At 42.2% G+C, this 21,659-nt stretch overlaps 1 protein-coding gene across 1 annotated transcript; it reads left to right on the forward strand.

The window, feature by feature from the left end:
* Window positions 1-3,708: 3,708 nt before the first annotated feature.
* LOC113449361 (zinc finger protein RFP-like) lies at window positions 3,709-21,422 on the forward strand. The gene is made up of 7 exons (XM_026720431.2): window positions 3,709-3,897; window positions 8,874-8,960; window positions 13,154-13,459; window positions 14,157-14,179; window positions 16,383-16,492; window positions 17,943-18,002; window positions 19,499-21,422. The coding sequence occupies exons 1-7, from the start codon at window positions 3,709-3,711 to the stop codon at window positions 20,116-20,118; spliced, it is 1,395 nt and encodes a 464-aa protein (XP_026576216.2). The 3' UTR covers window positions 20,119-21,422.
* The last annotated feature ends 237 nt before the right edge of the window (window positions 21,423-21,659 follow it).

Consider the following 21,659-nt stretch of genomic DNA (forward strand, 5'->3'; position numbering starts at 1 on the left):
ATTGAGCCATGTCACATCCACCAAGCCACGCCCACAGAACCGATAGTAAAAAAAATTTGAGCCACTGTTTTAAATTCACTGTTTTTTGTGTATTCCAGTTATGCATCAGTGTTTGAGTGTGGCTGTTGACTGGAATTGTATTGGTGCAAGTGACGATAATAGTGGTGGGATTCAAAAAATTTTACTACCGATTCTGTGGGCGTGGCTTGGTGGGCGTGGCAGAAGGATACTGTCAGAGGTGGTATTTGCTGGTTCTCTGAACAACTCAAAATTTCCTCTACCGGTTCTCCAGAACTGGTCAGAACCTGCTGAATACCACCTCTGGACGATAAGCCAAACTTGGAAGTGCACGTAACACTACCAGCTGGAGATATCTTCCAATATTTATTTAAAGCCTTTACAAGTCTTCCAATATTTGAGGGGTTGTCATAAAGAGGAGAGGGTCAATTATTCTCCAAAGCACCTTAAAGCAAGACAAAAAGTAATGGATAAAAGATTGTCAAAGAGAGAGCCAACCTAGAATTAGGGAGAGATATATTGTTGGTGAGAACAATGCATCAGTGGAACGACGGGCCTTCAAAAGTATCAATGTACTACTATTATTATGCATAGTAGTTATCAGGGTCGCAAGTAACACAACCCCAAAAACTCTGAGGCACAAGGTCTCCTCAAAGAACATCCTATTAGGGCATGTCAAATTGGCACGATGCTGGTGAAAACTGGATCTGAGTTCCTATGGGTTTTCCCCCAGTTAAAAACAAAAGTTTGTCACTTCCCCAAGTGGTGTCAGTTACACGGTCCAATCCGTTCGCAGTCCAGATGAGGGATTGACCTCATTCTCCACCTCCCAACCACCTGCACACACACACACACACACACACACACACACACACACACACACCCTTGGTTCCCAGGGGAAAGAATGTTGTTTGGGTTATAACATCCCAGCTATCTCTACACACACCCATCCCTCATCTGCATTCTGTGTCAGCACTGAAGCTTTGAAGAAAAGAAAACCCCTGCAGAACAGGAAAATGGCCACCCTCCAGCCAGCTTCAGGGTTGACAGTAGTACTAATTAAAGAAGGTAGTCTTTGACCTATAACCTCAATTTCCATTCTTAAGTAAGGCAATTGTTACGTGAGCTGTACTCAATCTTACAACATTTTTTGCCACAGTTGTTAAGCAAATCATTGCCTTTGTTAAGTGAATCATGTAGGTCAGGGGTCCCCAACCACCGGGCCCTGGACCGGTACCGATCCGTGGAACATTTTTTACCGGGCCACCAGTTTGCTAGGCGCCGCCATCTTGTTTTGATGAGAAAGTGCTTCCAGTGAGCTTTTCCAGTTGGAAAGTGGCGTTTGGGTCCTGAAGGAATCCTCGTGCCTTAGTTTCATTGAAGGAGGGGGCGGCTTTGAACAAAACTAAGGCGCGAGGATTCTTTCAGCACCCAAGGCAAGGCGAGCTGAGCGACTGTCCCGAAGCCGCCCCGAAGCCCATCGACAAAGGTACAAAGGAGGAGTTGAAGGTGGCGGGGAGAAGCGGGGTACGGCTGCCTCCCCAGTCGCTCGGCTCACCTTGCCATGAGTGCTGATGCCGGTACTGGGCCGCGGATCATTTTGTGATGCCGGTACTGGGCCGTGGCACAAAAAAGGTTGGGGGCCACTGATGTAGGTGTTGAGTAAATCTGGCTTTCCCTATTGACTTTGCTTGTTGGAAGCCAGCTGGGGAGGTCATAAATGGCAATCACATGGCTCTGGGATCCTGCAACCCTTGTAAATACTGGTTGGTTGCCAAGAGCCAAATGTTGATCAGCTGACTGAGGATGCTGCAACTGTTGTAAGTGTGAGGTCTGGCTGTAAGTCATAGTGACTTACAACCGGACCTCACACTTCAGTTCTGTGGTAACTTTGTCACCAACAAATGGTTATAAGTCAAAGGCAACCTGTATTTTCCTTTAATCAATGCTTGGAGGTCAATGAACAAGTGGAAACAGGCTCTGAAAGCTTATCCCAACCTCTAGACCGGGGTGTCCAACTTTGCAACTTTAAGATCTGTAGGCATCAACTCCCAGAATTCTTCAGCCAGTCATGGAGGGAGCAAGGAGCTGAAGAGTTTGGAGATATTGATCTAGATCAGAGATGTCCAACCTTGGCACCTTTAAGACTTGTGGACTTCAACTTCCAAAATTCCCCTGCCAGCATGGCTGGCTGAAGAATTCTGGAAGTTGATGTTTGTAGGTCTTAACGTTGCAAAGTTGGACACCCCTGACCTAGAGGTTGGGATAAGCTTTCAGAGCCTGACCCAAGGGTGTTTTTGGAAGAGGCAACTGGACATTATGTTTTTTCTTTGAAGCCCTTTCGTTGTCCTGTCTCAGAATATAGTGAAGTGTTAAAAGATAACGGGCTCTGAAAGTCTATGGAGATTCTCAGTCATCCAGGTCAAGGGTGCTTTTTCACGAGGCAACTGGACTTTCTGGTTTTTCTTTGAAGACGTTTCACTTCTCATCCAAGAAGCTTCTTCAGCTCTGACTGGATGATAGGGAATGGAAGGATTTATACGCCATCCAGTCAGAGCTGAAGAAGCTTCTTGGATGAGAAGCAAAACGTCTTCAAAGAAAAACCAGAAAGTCCAGTTGCCTCTTGAAAAAAGCACCTTTGGGACAACCATGACCTGGATGACTGAGAATCTCCATAGTCTGTCAGAGTCTATTAACTTCTAACACTTCACTATATTCTGAGACAGGACAACGGAATGGCTTTCAAAAGAGTACCACCATGATTGTACACATAAGAATGATTTGAGTTCCCATGACACACTAAATTCACTTAACTTCACTGCATACCAGATCAACTAGACACAAGGACAGGTTTTTCCCGAACGCCATCACTCTGCTAAACAAACCATTCCCTCAACACTGTCCAACTATTTACAAAGTGTACACTACTATTACTGTTAATCTTCTCATCACTCCTTATCACCCATCCCCTCCCACCTATGACTGTATGATTGTAACTTTGTCGCTTGTATCCTTACAATTTATATTGACTGTTTCCTAGTATGATTTGATTGCTTGTTGTACCCTATGACTATTATTAAGTGTTGTACCTGATGATTCTTGACTCTTGACGAATGCATCTTTTCTTTTATGTACACTGAGAGCATTTGCACCAAGACAAATTCCTTGTGTGTCCAATCACACTTGGCCAATAAAGAATTCTGTTCTATTCTATTCTATTCTATTCTATTCTATTCTATTCTATTCTATTCTATTCTATTCTATTCCTATTCCTATTCCTATTCCTATTCCTATTCCTAATTCTATTCTATTCTATTCTATTCTATTCTATTCTATTCTATTCTATTCTACTCTACTCTACTCTACTCTACTCTACTCTACTCTACTAACTCTATTAACTCCTAGCATGATCTGCTTTCAAAGCACTCATTCCATTTGCAGGCAGTGTGAGAAGTTTGGAGAAACGGATTTAACTCCATACAGCCATCTTAAATTCACATTGATAAAGTCCCTCATGAGAGGCGGGGGGGAACACCACCTTCCTGTGATACAGCTGGAGGCGTGTAAGTGATGGCCTTGCCAGTGAAGAGCCCCGCTGAGGACACGGTGGGAGGAGACCTTCTTGGCCAAAAGGAAGTTAGTGGGGGAAGATCTTTTCTTCTTCTCGTTCTTTCCCCCCCCAGAGGAGCCATGGCTACCACTGATGCCGCTGGAGCTGCCGCTAGCTTACTGACCTCGACTGTCTGTGAGGTCCACAACAAACCTCTGGAGTTCTTTTGCCAAAATGAGTTGGCTTTGATCTGCACCCAGTGTGCCAAAAGCAAGAAGCATCTCACTCACACTGTTCTCTCCATACAAGAAGCAGCCCAAAAAAACAAGGTGAGTGAGCGATTGGCTTTTCTAGACAACGCTGGGTTCTCCTTGGCATCTCATTCCAGGTACGTTCTGAAAAGAGGCGAGATTCTTCACTTCAAGAATTTCAAGCTTAGAATTCGGGCTCGGAAGTTCGGAAGATGAAGTCACCTGTTCAGCAGGCAGCAAATTGAGAAAAGTAACTCTTTATAAAGCATCCTGAACAAATGTTTGAGTATCCTAACTTGACTATAGATCGTAGCAATTACTCCAGGGTTTATTTAGAAAAGGAGGCGGGAGGTACAGGGTATATACAATATAAACCTTTGAATGTGCTTCTAAACTTTGGCAAAAGTTTAGGGAAACGGAACAAATGAAATATTTTACTTTGAATCCACTTATCCTACTAGGTCTGGTAATAAGTCTAAGAGCGAGAAGAAAATCTCTTTTTTGGTATCTCCAAGGAAAACTATAAATTTACCCTTCCAGAATTTCTTAACATGTTATCAGTCTAGTTCTACTATGGATTATAAAAGTCAGAATCTATAACTACCAGTACCAGGGTTAGGAAATCAACCAGGAATCACCCAAGAACACATTCTCGCTCTCTCTCCCTCTCTCTCCCACTCCCTCTGCCTCCCACTCTCTCTCTGAATTTTTAAAATAAAATGTTATACATATATAATTAACAATTAGTCCAAAGTAATATAGAATAATAAAAAGAGAAAAAAAGCTGGGAAGGAAGGAAGGAAGGGAGGAGGGGAGGAACAGAGGGAGGAAAAAGGACAGAGAAAGAATAAAGAAAGAGAAAGAAGGAAAGAAAGAAAAAGATACAATATTTATAGCATTTATAAGTACAATTATAAATTTACCTCTTGCTCTATGGTTATAGCATAACCTATGCTAACTATCAAAACTGTAAATTGCAAGCTCATTTTTTTCTGTTTCATACAAAATGTCTATCGGGGTTTCCAGTCAGCGCGTCACCTATCATTTTCCAGAGTATTAATAGGTATTAATTTTGCTATTAAGGGGAAGAAGAGAACTGCAGCTGCTGTGGCTTTATCCAGCTCGCCCTTGAGGGCCCGGGATAGAGTTCTACCACCTCTCCTCCACCTTCTCAGTCTTTTCCCCCATTCAGAGGAGATTCTTGCAAGGAAGGTTGGGTTGAGTCTCAGCTTCCAGCAAACCTCCCTTCCTTCAACCTGAGCAAGAGGCATCCCCCAGCATCAGAACAAAAGAAACTCTGAGATTATTCTTTGTTAGTCTGTTGGCCTGCAGGGGTGGGAGAGAGAATTACGGGAGTAAAACATTCCACCTCTCTTTCCCATAAGGTCCCGTTGACATAAAAACAGCTGCTCTGTGGAGGAATGGAGCTGGCTGGGCGTGGGGGAATCGCTTTTTAGATTAGCGGAATCGATTAAATCAAATTGATACATAGAAATATAAAGCCAAAGTTGGTTATCGTTTTAGAACAATCCCATAGATTTGCAGTGGGTAATGTTTTTCTTTTTCCAGATCCAGCATTCCCAAACTGCCCCCCCACTCCTCTTGATTAATGGTAGACGTTTTCCTCCCTGTTGTATTGTTTTATTTATTCTTCTAATGCTTTTATCCCTTCCTTTTTGGTTTCTGAAATAAAACAGGCACAGGAAATAACCTGAACTCCCTTACCAATAGAATAGAGCAGAATGGAATAGAATAGAATGGAATGGAATGGAATGGAATGGAATAGAATAGAATAGAACAGAACAGAACAGAATAGAATAGAATAGAATACTTTTATTGGCCAAGTGTGATTGGACACACAAGGAATTTGTCTTGGTGTAAATACTCTCAGTATACATAAAAGAAAAGATACATTCATTAAGAATCAAGAATCATAACCTACAACACTTAGTGATAATCATAGGGTACAATCAGCAATCAAATCATACTAGGAAACAGTCAATATAAATCGTAAGGATACAAGCGACAAAGTTACAGTCCTAGAATCACGAGTAGGAGGGGATGGGTGATAAGGAGTGATGAGAAGGTTAATAGTAACAGTAGTGCAGACTTTGTAATAGTTGAACAGTGTTGAGGAAATTATTTGTTTAGCAGAGTGATGGCGTTCAGGAAAAAAACTGTCCTTGTGTCTAATTGTTCTGGTGTGCAGTGCTCTATAGCGTCGTTTTGAGGGAAGGAGTTGAAACAGTTTACGGGATGTGAGGGGTCTGTAAATATTTTCACAGTCCTCTTTTGGACTTGTGCAGCATACAGGTCCTCAATTGAAGGCAGGTGGGTAGAAATTGTTTTTTCTGCAGTCCTAATTACTCTCTGAAATCTGTGTCTGTCCTGTTGGGTTGCAGAACCAAACCAGACAGTTATAGAGGTGCAGATGACAGACTCAGTAATTCCTCTGTGGTAACTTGAAATCCTTTACTTATGAACAAGTATGCTTTCATCATCTGTTGTTTATGCATTAGTAGTCTCTCCTGCCTTTCTAAGACTTTCCTTTGTGTGTCTGTCTGTTTCATGCCTTTATTATTGTTACAAATAACTCAAAGCTTACAGAAGGTGTTAATACACACCTTTCTCTTCCTGTTGTTCCCAGAACAACAACCCTGTGAGGTAGGTTGGAGTGAGAGTGTGTGACTGGCCCAAAGTATCAGCTGCTTCCTTATGCTTGCTTATGCCTCGTTGCTAGACAGTGACACTGCCATTAACTGTGGGGAGGGTGGGAGACTTGAGGGGAAACGAAAGTAAGGGCTGTATCTTCTCCAGATGCTGCCTCAAGGTCACCCAGCTAGAAGAAGGAGGGGGCCGCATACCAAAGTGTGCTTGGACTGGCCTTTAGGAAAACATCTTGCCCGAATTTATCAGTTACACTGGGAGTAGACAATGAGAAGCAGGCAAGGGAGGGAAAAGTAGAACTTAGGGATTTGGAAGTGCGATGTTCAGTTCTGGATTTGCAATACTGCAATTACCTTGACTTCTAATAAAACTATATGCCTTTCTCAACAAATGGAGCCTAGGATCGTTTAAGTCATGGCAGGTCTGACATAAACTCGCCCAGCTGATCTTGATGGCTAAGATGGGACCTGAACTCGTGGTCTCTAGCTGTCTAGTCTGGTGTCTTAACCACTAGGACAAACTGACTATGAATGCATCCCTTTCTGATGCAAGGGAACATCACTCAATATTTTTGGGATGGATTCCCACTAGTGCATGCTGTCTAATAAATACAGGCAATCCTCGACTCACAGCACTTTATTTAGTGATTGTTCAAAGTTACAACAGCACTGAAAAAAAGTGACTTATGACTGTTTTTCACCCCCTACGACCGTTGCATCATCCCTGTGGTCACATGAAACAAAATGCAGATGCTTGGCAACTGGGTTCATATTTATGATGGTTGCAGTGCCTTGGGATCATCAAGGGATCACCTTTTGCGACCTTCTGACAAGCAAAGCCAGATTCACTTAACAACCAGGTTATTCAATTAACAAATGCCAGGATTCCCTTAAGAACAGTGGCAAGAAAAGTGGTAGAATGGAGGAAACTCTTAACTAATGTTTCACTTAGTAACCTAAATTTTGGGCTCAATTGTGGTCATCCCTTGAGGACTACCTGTACCATACTATGCCTTGATTATTTGCTTTGGGTCCTGGGTTTGATTCCACAGCGGGAGGTAAACAGCATAGGAGTTAGTTAGGATGTCACGTGCAGCTTCTTCCAGTTTTGCAGTCCCTGTCCATCAAAATGGCTGTGTGGGCTTCAGCCAGATTGTGGTTATGCAACTCCACAAAATGGGGCTGATTAATAACTTATGATTATAAGTTTATAGCTAGGTTTGTACAATCTGTAAACCAGAATCAGGGTTTTACTGTCCCCAAAGGCCCACAGTTAAGTAATAATAAGCTCATTCTATCTTACTCTTTTGTGCGTATCCTGCTGCTATCAGATTAAGCACTAAGGTTGTTGCTCGGTTTGTGGCATGACTTAATCATTATGGTTTTTTGGCGTGTTTTTAACACATACAGTCTATTACAAAGTCAGCATTCTGACCTTTGAGAAAGATAGAGAGGAATTTATTGTCTTAAACAACTACTCAGATCTGGTGAAGCTTATTGAAAAAGGAAGGCAGGCTGCAAATGTTAATGTACTTTATCCTTCAGTATTTTATTATTACAAACACACACACACACACACACACAATTGTTAATCACAATAAACTAGCAAAATGGCTGCATGGAACCCTTTCACATCTCGTTCCCATTGCAAGAGATGTGATTTGGTTGTTGATGTTGGCACATATAGGCGGAAAGCCGGGTGAACCATAGAGACCTATGAGGGGAAGATGGGCAGGCAGGCTTGGCAAATGCTACATACAAGTTTAGTTGCAGAAGTGGGAAGACTGGGAATTGGGAACTCTGGAGATCATCCTGTCTTTATTATGCATACGTTACCATGCAGGACCCCAAAACTAATAATCAATCATCTGGTCCAGTGGTGGGATTCAAATTTTTTTTTACTACCGGTTCTGTGGGCATTACTTGGTGGGTGTGGTGTGGCTTGCTGGGCGTGGCTTGCTGGGCGTGGCTTGCTGGGCGTGGCTTGGGGGGGAATGGCAAGGGAAGGATACTGTAAAATCCCCATTCCCTCCCCACTCCACAAACCTGCTTTCCAGCTCCGTTCTCCCGTGCAGGGCAACAAAAGAAGACCCAGCCAATAAGCTGAAACTCAGGAGACAGAGAACAGATGGGGGGCAGAGCCAGTCAGAGGTGGTATTTGCCGGTTCTCCGAACTACTCAAAATTTCTGCTACCGGTTCTCCAGAATTGGTCGGAACCTGCCGAGTACCACCTCTGATCTGGTCATCTGCTTCTGTGGTGCACAGGGAAGAGAGAGAGAGACACACACGGTCAAAGAAGCTACAATGCTCTTTTGTATCCCTGGAGTTTCTTCTAGACCCTCACATCTACTTTTCTTCTCCTCTTCCTCCCTGTGACATTTTAATAGGCTGAAATCCAGAGTCATGTGAAAAAGGGAAGAGAAGTTGCCAGGATGTATGAGAAGCATGTTGAAATGAGCACTCAGAATCTGTGGGTAGGTACCTCTGGTTTTATTCGGTTTCGTTGGTTATTTCTATGCTTCGCTTTGGTAGTGAAGAGAGCTCTAACAAAAAGCCCAGGGAAGTGGAAACGGGGGCGGGGTGTGTGTGATGATGTTGGGGAAATTGCCAGCTAGGCCGGAAGGAGGGGTCAAGTCGGGGCTTAGCTTAGAGTCCTTGCACAGCTGCAAGAGACATGAGCTTGGCCTCTCCATAAGATCCATGAAGCCTTATCTGCTTGTTCCCAGTGGAAGGCAAATGGCTCAGGAAGATTCTTATAACTTAGGTAGAGAACAATAAAGTTTCTTAACGCCTATGGAGATTCTCCATCATCCAGGTCGGGATTATCCCGAAGATGCTTTTCCAAAAGGCAACTACATTTCTTGGGTGTTTTTTTTTCTTTGAAAAGCTTTCACTTCTCATCCAAGAAGCTTCTTCAGTTCTTCAGAAGGATTGAAGAAGCTTTTTGGATGAGAAGAACAATGTTTTCAAAGTAATAATAATAAAAAAAAAAAAACCCAAGGAAGTCCAGTTGCCTTTTGCAAAAGAACAACAAAGTGGCTTACTCTAGCTATGAGTAGAGCTAGAGTAAGCCTCCTTGTCCAGGACTGCCTCCTTGTAAAGGACTGAGCTACCACTCACCTTCACTTTTATATAAGAGTTCTTGAATTCCTTTGCCAATATTGTTCCTGCCTTCCTCTGAAATTTTGGTTGTCCTTCCTTCAAACTTTTGGGGTGCTACCATGTTCCCTCCCAATCCTGGGAAAAAGCTAAACTTCCTATAATCTCCTTTCGTAGGAGATCAGTTTTCCATCTGCCTGATCATTTTCTTGCTCCGCTCCGAACCTTTTCCGTGTTGTTGTTATGTGCCCAGATTTAGATACGAGAGGTAATCTGACCAACACGGAGGACAAGTATTATTTCCAAAATGTGGAACTCTGTGCTTTCATTTGTTCCTTCACATTGATGCTTTACATCAGTGGTCCCCAATCTTTTCGGCACCCATGACTGGTTTTGCAGACAACAATTTTTCTGTGGGAAACCAGAGGGGCGTGTTTTCATGCGCTGCTTAGAATCCCGCACATGCGCAGGTGAAGTTTTACTCACATCTGCGGACTGGTTCCTAATAGACCAGTGGTGGTGAACCTATGGCTCACAAACGAAAAATATCTCACCTCTTTCAGAGCTGCCGGTGTTGGGATGCCCGACCTCCCACCAACCAGCTGGTCTTCTGCCATGCATGCGCATGCACCTCCCGCTGGCCAGCTGCTCTTTGGGTCTCGGCTGCGGATGCACGGGTGCGCACGCCTTGCAGTTTGGGCACACGGTGCCTAAAAAGTTCGCCATCGCTGTAATAGTCTACTGACCAGTACCCATCTGCATAGGGGTGGGATTCAATTTTTTAACAACTGGTTCTGTGGGTGTGGCTGAGGTGGTGGGTGTGGCTTGGTGGTCATGTGACTGAGTGGACATGGGCTGGTGGTCATGTTATTGGCTGGGTGTGGCCAACTCAATATCACTCACATCGAGGCACGCATCTCCTTGCCTGGCCTCTCATGACTGTGTGGATGCTGCAACAATCGTAAGTGTGAAAAACGGTCATGTCACTTTTTTCAGTGCCATTGTAACTTTGAATGGTCACTCCACACAAGCGAAGTACCAGCAAAGGAGGGGAAAAACACTCCAGAGATGTTCCAAAGACAGGACATCTAATCCTGCCAAGAATATAATAAGGGTTAGCAGAGAGGCAGTTTCCGTAAGCAACACCAGAATGTTTCCTTCCTGCCTTCCTTACAGGAGTAGACCAGTAATTTCTTCTAACAACCAGTTCTCTGAACTGCTTAGAATGTTAACAACTGGTTCTAGCGAATTGGTGCGAACTGGTAGAATCCTACCCCTGCGTCTGCAGGCTCAGGATTGGGGAACCCTGCTTTATGTCTTATTTTTCTGAGATTGAAATAGTTATTATTGGTTTTACAAGTTCACATAGGCCGTCCTTGAGTTACAACCATTCGTTCAGTGTCTGTTTAAAGTTATGATGATGCTGAATAGAAGGGACTTAACAACTAGTTGCCAAAGTTATGGCCATTGCAATGTCCTCATTTCGTACTTATGAACAGTTGCTAAACACCCCGCAATCACAGGATTGCCACTTGCAACCTTCCTGCTGGCTTCCCACAAAGCAGAGTCAGTGGGGAAAGTCGCAAGCCTCTCCAGTAGGTCTCCTCCACCCTGTCAGGGTTCCAAGTAATAGATCCATTGCAAGCAAAAACTCCGAGGCAGGTGGATTCCTCAAAGAATAGGTTTATTGGAAATACCATATTGCAAAGATCTAGTGAAAACCGACTCTGAAGGGGCCCCTTGATTTTCACCTAATTAAAAATAAAAGTCCCCCCCCCCCCAATCTCAAACAATCAGTCACATGGCCCAATCATAGCAGCCTCTGCTGGTCTGGTGACATCACTCCTCCTTCCTCTGGCCAGGTGTGAGAACGTCCTTGGTTCCCCAGAGGAAGCATTTTGTTTTGACTACACAACCCTATCTATCTCCAATCCTCCCTCTTTATCTCTTGCTCCAGTGTGGTAGCACTGAAACCTCAAAATGTCTTCAGCCAGATCAGGTTCAGGTTTGACACACCCACTCTGGCCTTTCTTCATTCATCCGCACCACATCCTTCCAGCCCCATTTGTGGCTACACATCCATAGCATTCTCCCATTCCCTTCGGTTTCACGCATATATCCATCAGCGCCTTCCTTTTTGCCTTTGTTCCCAGGTGTGCCTCCACTAACACCTTCCTTTCCCACATGCATGTGTCCCTGCCTCTCCCTCTTTGTTTGTTTGCTCATATGTGCCGCATCTTCCTTCTCACTTCGGTTACTCACATACACCACCTATCCCACAACTTGTATGCAGCCTGTGCTGGACCTCCCAAGCAGGATGGGACAACTTGCTGCGGCCAACTCATCGCTGCCAATTCGCCACGGGACAATTCAACCATTTTATTTAATTATTTAAAATATTTTTTAAAAATATTTACATTTTTTGTCCTTCATCTTTCATTTGGTTCCTCTTTTCTTTAATGATTCTATTCCACAATTTCTTTGAGATGATGCAACTTTTGTCCTGGGGCAAGTTGTTCTGCAGCGATTTGGCTGGCGAATTGTCCCATCATGAGCCACTGTGGCACAGTGGTTAGAGCGCAGTACTGCAGGCGACTTCTGCTGACTGCCGGATGCCTGCAATTTGGCAGTTCGATTCTTACTGACTCAAGGTTGACTCAGCCTTCCATCCTTTCCAGGTTGGTTAAATGAGGACCCAGATTGTTTGGGGGTAATAGGCGGACTCTGTAAACCGCTTAGAGAGGGCTGTAAAGCACTGTCAAGCGGTATATAAGTCTAAGTGCTATTGCTATTGCTATCATGAGTTGGCCGTGGTGAGTTGTCAGCAGCAAGCTGACTGTGGTGAGTTGTCCTAGACCAGTGGTGTCAAACTCACACCATCAGTTCACTACATCTTCGTCATGTGATGTATCGTGATTTTTTTCCCATTCGCTAAACTGCAGGTGGGCGTGGCCAATGCATGATGCATCTGGTCCATGGTCCGTGAGCTTGATACCCCTGTCCTAGACCCTTCCCAAGGCCTCCCCCACCCTCACATCAGAGGTGGTATTCAGCAGGTTCTGACCAGGTCTGGAGAACCGGTAGCAGAAATTGTGAGTAGTTCGGAGAACCGGCAAATCCTACCTCTGACTGGAGATTTTACAGTATCCTCCCCATGTCACGCCCACCAAGCCACGCCCACAGAACCAGTAGTAAAAAATATTGAATCCCACCACTGCCTCACATAGTATTTACTTGAGACCCCTGCTTCCTGCTTAATGTCTAATTTGTCTCGGAGTTACAATAACAACTTGGACTGCCTGGGTTGCTGTCCTAAGCAATGGGATTATGTCAAACTATGCTACATGATCACACTGCTTAGCAACCACTATTCCCAATCGCCGTTGTAATTCGAGGATTATCTACATTGTGTTATGGGTTATTTTCAGTGGTGGCTAATTGTGGACATATTACTACGATTAATATTTTTTGCTTCTTTTGGATGTTTGCTGTTTTTTACGTTGCCATGAGTGGCTGTCAAATCTGATGATTCAGCAACATGCAATCCCAAATCACGATATATCTGCAGAAAAAGCCAGGAGAAGAACGTCGCAAATTGGTTCAGGAATTTGAACAGTTCCACCAGGCTGTGAAGGATCAAATGCAGTTCCTACTTTCCCACTTGGAAGAACTGAAAATCAACATCTTGGACTACCAGAAAAAAAATCACGCCAGGCACATCGCCAATACAATCGAACTGAACACCTTGATTGGAGACATAGAGAGAAAGTGTGATCAGCCAGAGGCTGAATTCTTGAAGCAAATGACACAAGTCAACAGCTTGGTCAGTAACTTAGAGAAGTTGCGTAAGCAGCTCCCTGAAGAATGTCTGAAGGTGAGGACTTTCATAGAAATGCTCTTGATTATGGGTTTGTCTGTGTTTGTGTATGTGTATAATAAGCATTACAGCATGCTTATTCCTCTAGGGGTGTCAAACTCAATTTCATTGAAGGCTGCACCAGGGTTGTGTTTGACCTTTGGGGGGCTTGGGGTGTGTGGCCAAGGTGGGTGTGGCCAACATGATGTCACTTGTGTTTGGGAGGTGCCTGTGGTGGTTTGAGAACTCTGCCAGTGAAAACGGGCTCCCGAGCTCTGTTTTCGGCTAGGATGGCGTCCTGCATTCCGCTGCCAGCAAAAATGGAGCTCAGGAGGAGCCACGCAGGGCTCCATTTTCACTGGCAGAGGCACCACGGGCCAGTCCTTCGCTATTTTCCAGGGCAACCCCGCAGGCCAGATCTAAGCACCCCACGGGCCTTGAGTTTGACACCCCTGGTCTATGGCATGACTTGTTGAAGCTGAGAGTTTAGTTGAAAGTTTGCTTAGATGATTGAAATTGTTGTATATAAATAATCAAGTCAGAAGGGAATCTTAAAGGTGCTATCAGTGAATTATAGCTAAGACTTTACTAAGTTCACAAATACTCCATGTTTTAAGGAATAAGGTAAACATTTGCATTAATGCTAATAATTACACAAATGCTAATGCTAAACCAAACCCTTACCAAAATGAGAATTTTCTCTGTTTCCTTCTAGGAATTTAAAATTATTTCAAACTGGTACGTGCCTCTTCCTTACAGATTTCCTTCTGCCTGGTGATGAAGTTTGGGATACACTTTCCCTGAGAGGCCCCTGCATTTGAGCTTCTGAAAACGTTGCTGTCATTCTTTGCTCCTCTGTAACAAGATTGCTAGAAATCTTCCTTTGAAAAAGAATGCAGACATGTGGCCGTCTTAAATAATTGTAGCCAAAGCAATGCCTACAAACTGTTTTGGTCTTTGGAAATTTGACCAGTGTATTGTAACATAACCCATGCATCTTTTAACCCATGCATTTCATTAGGTACAGGGGTCTATCTGTCTACCTATCATCTGTCTGTCTGTCTATCTTTCTATCTATATCTATCATCTATCTATCTATCTATCTATCTATCTATCTATCTATCTATCTATCTATCTATCTATCTATCTATCTCTTGAGATTTTCAAGAAGAGATTGGACAGCCATTTGTCAGAAATGGTGTAGGGTCTCCTGCTTGGGTGGGGGGGTTGGACTAGATGACCTAAAAGGTCCCTTCCAACTCTGATTATCTGAGCATCTATCTATCTATCTATCTATCTATCTATCTATCTATCTAGCTAGCTAGCTAGCTATCTAGCTATCTAGCTATCTAGCTATCTATCAATCTAGCTGTCATGTATTTATATTTATATCATCTATCTTACCACGGTATCTATTTATATCTATCTTACTGTATATAGCAATAGCACTTAGACATATACCGCTTCACAGTGTTTTTACACTGCATTTCATTAGGTACAGGGGTCTATCTGTCCATCATCTACCTATCATCTGTCTGTCTGTCTGTCTGTCTATCTATCTATCTATCTATCTATTTTGAGACTTTCAAGAAGAGATTGGACTGCCATTTGTTAGAAATGGTGTAGGGTCTCCCGCTTGGGCGGGGGGGTTGGACTAGATGACCTACAAGGTCCCTTCCAAATCTGATTATCTGATTATCCTAGCATCTGAGCATCTATCTATCTATCTATCTATCTATCTATCTATCTATCTATCTATCTATCATCTCGCTATCTATCATCTATCTATCATCTATCTTCTATCATCTATCAATCTATCTATCATGTATCTATATCTATATCATCTTACTATCTATTTATATCTATCTTACTGTATATAGCAATAGCACTTAGACATATACCTCTTCGCAGTATTTTTACACTGTGCATTTCATTAGGTACAGGGGTCTATCTGTCTATCATCTACCTATCATCTGTCTGTCTGTCTGTCTGTCTATCTAGCTATTTATCAATCTAGCTATCATGTATTTGTATCTATATTATCTATCTTACTATCTATTTATATCTATCTTACTGTTTATAGCAATAGCACTTAGACATATACCACTTCACAGTGTTTTTACACTGTACATTTCATTAGGTACAGGGGTCTATCTGTCCATCATCTACCTATCATCTGTCTGTCTGTCTGTCTATCTATAGTATCTATCTATCTATCTATCTATCTATCTATCTATCTATCTATCTATCTATCTATCTATCATCTCTCATCACTGTATCCATCTATCTATCATATATCTATATCTATCTCTATCATCTATCTTACTATCTATTTATATCTATCTTATTGTATATAGCAATGGCACTTAGACTTATATACCACTTCACAGTACTTTTACTGCCCTCTCTAAAGCTAAGCGGTTTACAGAGGCAGCCTATTGCCTCCAGCAATCTGCGTGCTCATTTGACCAACCTCAAAAGGGATGGAAGGCTGAGTCAACCTTGAGCCTGGTGAGAGTTGAACTGCAAAATTGCAGGCAGCCGGCAGTCCATAGAAGTAGACTGCAGTACTGCACTCTAACCACTGCGCCACCATGGCTCATGCTACATATCTCTATCATCTGTCTATCTATATATCTATCTATCTATCTATCATCTATCTTTCTGTATCTATCTATATCTACCTGTCTATTCATCCAACTATCCATCCATCTATCCATCCATCCATATCTCTCTATCTCCATCCTCATCTAATTTAGGTACCACCCATCTCACTCTCACCCTATCTTCTCCCAACATGTATGATCATCATCCATGCTCTCATTATATATTTTGCTACTTCTAGTTTGTATGTGTTTTCACAGAGGTAACTATATCATTTTGTTTTCAAGCACCTAAATAGCTTAGTTTTTTGTTTGTTTGTTTGTTTTTTTCCCTTCAGCTTGGGTGAAGAAAAGTACATGGAAAACAATCTTGGTGACCTGGAACAGAGATTGGAAAAAATCACTGAACAAAATAAGGTTCTGAAGGAGACACTGAAAGCATTGAAAGGTATCAGGACGTAAAGAAGGAAGAAAATGAGAGGTGGTAGGAACAGCTTTAGGGATTTCTTTCTGTGAGGGTTCCATGTTTGGTCATGTTCTTGTGCCCATTGTCCTCAATAGCTTTCTCTTCCAGAAAATCTGTCTCACTTTTACTTCTCTCACAATCTTCCATGTACTTTCTCCCTCTTGTGAGTGATGGGTGAAGATCATATGCATAGAAAAAAAACGTTATTCTTCCAAATCTAGTTTAAATGGGTTTATACATTCACAGAAAAATCCAAAAGCACAATTAGTTTCTTTGCTTATCATAAAAGACTAATTTAGATTGACTAGATTAAAAAGAGAATTTCTGAATGTGAGACAGTCCATTATATGAGAATGCCAAAAATGGTGCTTGAAAAAAAAATGGAAATGAATGACAGCAGAGTGAAAATAGAACATAATTCCAAGTGAAAATCAAAGGCTGGAAGAAGGAAGTCAGACATTTGTATGGGAATTTTAAGGAGCTACTTTGAAGAGTGGAATTGAAATGAATACTGTAAAGTAGCATCCCAGGAAAATGTTGATGAAATGGATGCTATCAATGCTTCAAGAATGTTGACAAACGTTAAAGGCATAGATTGTTAGGGAGCACCCAGTCGGTCACTGGGAATACTGCATTGCAGTTTTGGTTGCCACGATGTAAAAAAGATCTTGGGACTCAGGAAAGAGTGCAGAGAAGAGCAACGAAGATTATTTGGGGACTGGAGGCTAAAACATATGAAGAACAGTTGCGGGAACTGGGCATGTCTAGTCTAGTGAAAAGAAGGACTAGGGGAGACATGATTGCAGTGTTCCAATATCTCAGGGGCTGCCACAAAGAAGAGGGAGTCAAGCTATTCTCCAAAGCCCCCGAGGACAGGACAAGGAGCAATGGATGGAAACTAATCAAGGAGTGAAGCAACTTAGAACTAAGGAGAATGCCTGGGAAGGTGGATGGCAAAACTCTGATTGAAAAAGGGTCAATGAGCAAAAATTGAAAAGTTCAGTGTAGCTTTATTTCAGCAGGCAATGGATCATAGAGTCATGGAATCATAGGGCTGAGGGACATTGGAGGTCTTCTATGGTAGTTCAACCCCTTGCTAAAGGCAGGAGTTCTTACACCATTCCAGATAAATGGGCGTCCAATCTTTTTTTTATTTTTTGAAAAGCATCAACAACTCCAGGAGGCAAGCTGTTCCATTTAATAATCATTTGCACTGTCAGGAAATTCCTCCTTGATTCCTCTGTGCAGACCATTTTTGTTTTTTTAAAAATGCGTGAGGGAAAAAAGCTTAGGGTATATTAGAGACAGAGTACAATAATGTAAACAGACTTTAATCATGGCGTCTTTGCATGACTATGGTTAGTTGCTGAACAAAGTACCTAAACTATGCCAACTGTTATTTATTTTTCTTTATTCTGCCTTTACTTTCCAGCTAAAATACAAATCGAAGTAATAAAAATCATGGACAACTGCCTGAAATCTTATGAGAAAGGTAAATTTACCAAGCCAAACTGGGAAGAGGATCCACACCAAGGAAGTCAGGAAGAATGTATTGTTTAAGGTTTCCTTTCCTGTGTGACGTGAGCCAGTGAGATTTATGAACAATCACTGCGTGTTAGTGTGTCATAAAAAACTAGCCAATGGTGTATGTTTTATAAATTTATAAATTGTGAATAATTTTCAGTGTTTATTTTTTGATACGTTATTTAATAGATGTTCATTGTAAAAAGTTTTCACTTCATGGATTCATCGCTAAGCTATTTAAACATGATTTAGTGGAAAGACAACACATACATGGAATAAATAGGCTGTGGCTGTTTTTTATTTTGTCAGCAAAAAAAATATTTTTGTTTTTTTAAATTTGGGCTAATTTTGTGTGCTTCATCTTAAATGATTCCCATAAATCAGTGCTTCCCAATTTTTTTCTTCATTATTTATTTATTTGCTTATTCATTTGTTTACTTATATATTTATTAAATTTATTGTTCACCCATTTTTACCTTCATGACCCAAACCCAGAAAATCTTATCAAGCTTCAAAGACCCGTCGTAAGTCTTTTCTTCCAGCACTGTTGTAACTTCATTGTATGAGGGGTTGTAACTTGTGAACTAACTGTATTGTTAAAACAATATCGTTCATGATGTTTGTGTCATTTCAACACATTCCCATTGGCAATTTCACTGCTTTCCCTCCTAATAGGAATATTTAGCAGATTTTTCAAATATATTTTAGTACACGTGGCAACCTTTAATTCAATTTAAATGTCCCTGTTGCGATTGGGTAACAGGCTTGTGTGTTGTTTACCCAAAGGAAAATACATTTTTTTTAAATCCAATTTGGGGTAATTTCCCCAGATTTGGAAAGCACTGCTGTAAATGCTAATGGAATCCTGAAATGGACTGAAGGCTGGTTTCGGGGTGGCCCTCAGCCACCTCTAGCCCAACCTTGGTCATTTTAAGACTTGTGGACTACAATTCCCCATGCTGATTGGGGAATTCTGGGAACTGAAGTCCACACGTTTTAAAATCGACAACATTGAAGATCCCTGCTGTGGCCATCACCATTTTACCTATGATGCGAAGGGGTTGATGGGTAAGCAGAGGTTGCAGATGGCTGGAGATGGCTGCCAACACACACACACACACACACACACACACACACTTCCCAAATCCCAACTGTGCATTCTGCGGAGGAATGCGTCCTGTGTGCTGATTGGTCGATCCAACTTCCTGAACTTCTCCGCTGAGGTAATAAAGGAACAGCTATGCAACTGTCTTTGAATGACAGATGTGTGCCTCCCATGAGGTGCAGTGAGGCAGAAATGTGCTCCTGCCTTCCCTTTAGCCTGGTTTCTTGTCATCCAAAATTGCCAGCAATGTGCCAGCTGGCAATTCTGAACGATGCTGCTCTAACCCATCTGCAGGGGTGGCATAGAACCTGAAGGGGAGGTTACTTTGCGCAGCCTAACACGATCCTCTTCTCTTCCAGCAAATGTGTTTTTCGATCGGGACACCCTGAGCCACATGCTGGTTCTTTCAAGTGATCAGATAACTGTCAAGTGGAATGGAGAATTGAAGGAAAAAACCCCTTACCACTGGATGAGGTTCGAAAAAGATGCCTGCGTGCTTGGAAGCGAAGGGTTTGCCTCGGGGAGAATCTATTGGGAAATAAACGTGGAAGAAGGGAAGATCTGGGCTGTGGGAGTCGCCAAAGAGTCGGTGGAGAGAAAGCACTTAATAAAGTTTGCTCCCGAAAATGGCATTTGGGGACTGGGTTTAGATGAGCAGAAAAAATACATGGCATATACCAATTCTGGAGTTGTTCCTTTGGATCTGTCCGAGCCTCTCCGAAAGATCCGGGTAAAGCTAGATTACACCGCAGGGCAAGTGTCGTTTTTCAATGCTGGGACCAACGGTTGGATCTTTACCTTCCCTCCAGCAAATTTTTCTGGAGAAAATATCTACCCTTGGTTCTGGGTTAAGGGAGGGCTGCTCAAACTGCCAGCCATAAACTTTGAAGAGCTGGCAGCTGACCTGGTGTGGGGAAAGTATAGTGAGGTGCCTCTTTACGGAGGAGACCCCTGGGAATTTTTTAATGAACCTTGGTGAAGTCCTAAGCAGATGGGCCATCTCCTACCATGCATTCTCCTTGGTTCCTCTTAATCAGATGTTTTATTCCCTTGTTAGGAGCATGGAGGCCCAGCTTCAATGTAGGAGCTTTAGATTTGGATGGCCGTGACCAGAGGTGATATTCAGTAGGTTCTGACCAGTTCTGGAGAACCGGTAGCATAAATTTTGAGTAGTTCGGAGAACCGGCAAATCCCACCTCTGACTGGAGATTTTACAGTATCCTTCCCCTGTCACGCCCACCAAGCCCTGCCCACAGAACCAGCAGTGAAAAAAAATTGAATGTTGAATCCTACCACTGGCCATGACTTATTTCCCCAAGACCCTACTGAACAACCAGTATGTGAGAATCTCTGCCTACATCTTAGGTTACATAACACTAGAGATGATATATACGCCTTTTTTTTTAGATCAATGTACTGCACTATTAATTTTCATGGGATGGTTCTTTCATATTTTCTTATGCCTTAGGCTAATTTAACCATTTTTTAAAATGTAGAGCTGCCTTGCTCATTGCTTCTTTTTTTTTAGCCCACTGGGGAGACAGAATGGTTATTCAGTTCTCTTCTCCCACATCCAGTGAGTATTTTAGATATTATTCCTTCCCGATTTCTTCGTAGCTTTAGAAATCATATTTGAAATGTGAGATTATAACTTGTTCAACCCATCAGCAGGAAGTCTGCAGGGAAGAAGGTTAAAAAAATTAATATGGTGGCCACAATAATCTAAGCTCCACCCCATTTATGTGTTTTTCACACATTAAAAGAAGACTTTGATCGCATGTGTTTTTGTGGGTGATGCGTATAAAAAACCAGACACCCTTGACACATTTGAATTAAAATATTTCTTTGGACATATAAGATTAAAGTATGTCTCTAGGATTCTTCCTACTTATATACAGTTTATGAAAGTAATATTCTTAAGCTTGCTTGCACCAGTTTTATCCCTGCTCATGGTATTCTTTGTTCTTAAATCTGCATAGTACTTTTCATTTGTCTACTGTATTACTGTTTCACTGTTTGCAGACTTCCCGTGTTCTCATTTAAATGTACTTTAATACTTTAAAGTTGGTTGTTATAATAAAAATTAAAAAAAAACCCTCATACTGCAAATTATATTTCTGAGGCTGCACCTTTGTCACACTGCACCAATATCTGTTTATGCCTCCACACCCACAAGAAGAACCCAATATTCTGCATTAAGATAAATCAGAGCTAGATTTTAAGATTAGGTTTAGCTAAATTTAAAATTCAAGCAAGATTGACCCAGCCTGTTTTGATTCTCTATATAGATCCTCATAACTCTTCCTAGACACGGAATAGCCCTGGCAAAAACAGCAAGGATGAGATAGTTGAGATATCTGCCTTTTCCCTCCTTCTCTTGGACGGGGATCAGCTGGCATCAAAACCACCAGTGGATGTTTGGCTGGGAGGTTTGAGCAATACAAAATCTGGGCTGAAGGAAAGAACAAAGTTTCGCTTGAGCTCCTAAACTGGGACAGAGGCAAGAATTCATCATCTTGG

This window comes from Pseudonaja textilis, chromosome 2, assembly GCF_049901715.1.
Source record: "Pseudonaja textilis isolate UNSWEBS1 chromosome 2, rPseTex1.2, whole genome shotgun sequence".
NCBI lineage: Eukaryota > Metazoa > Chordata > Lepidosauria > Squamata > Elapidae > Pseudonaja > Pseudonaja textilis.

Bases quoted from the DNA above. Each gene is read 5' to 3' on its own strand.
- LOC113449361 (XM_026720431.2), top strand. From the start codon at position 3,709: ATGGCTACCACTGATGCCGCTGGAGCTGCCGCTAGCTTACTGACCTCG. The intron at 3,898-8,873 runs GTGAGTGAGCGA...ACATTTTAATAG, and splicing joins AAGCAGCCCAAAAAAACAAG to GCTGAAATCCAGAGTCATGT. The intron at 13,460-14,156 runs GTGAGGACTTTC...GTTTCCTTCTAG, and splicing joins TCCCTGAAGAATGTCTGAAG to GAATTTAAAATTATTTCAAA.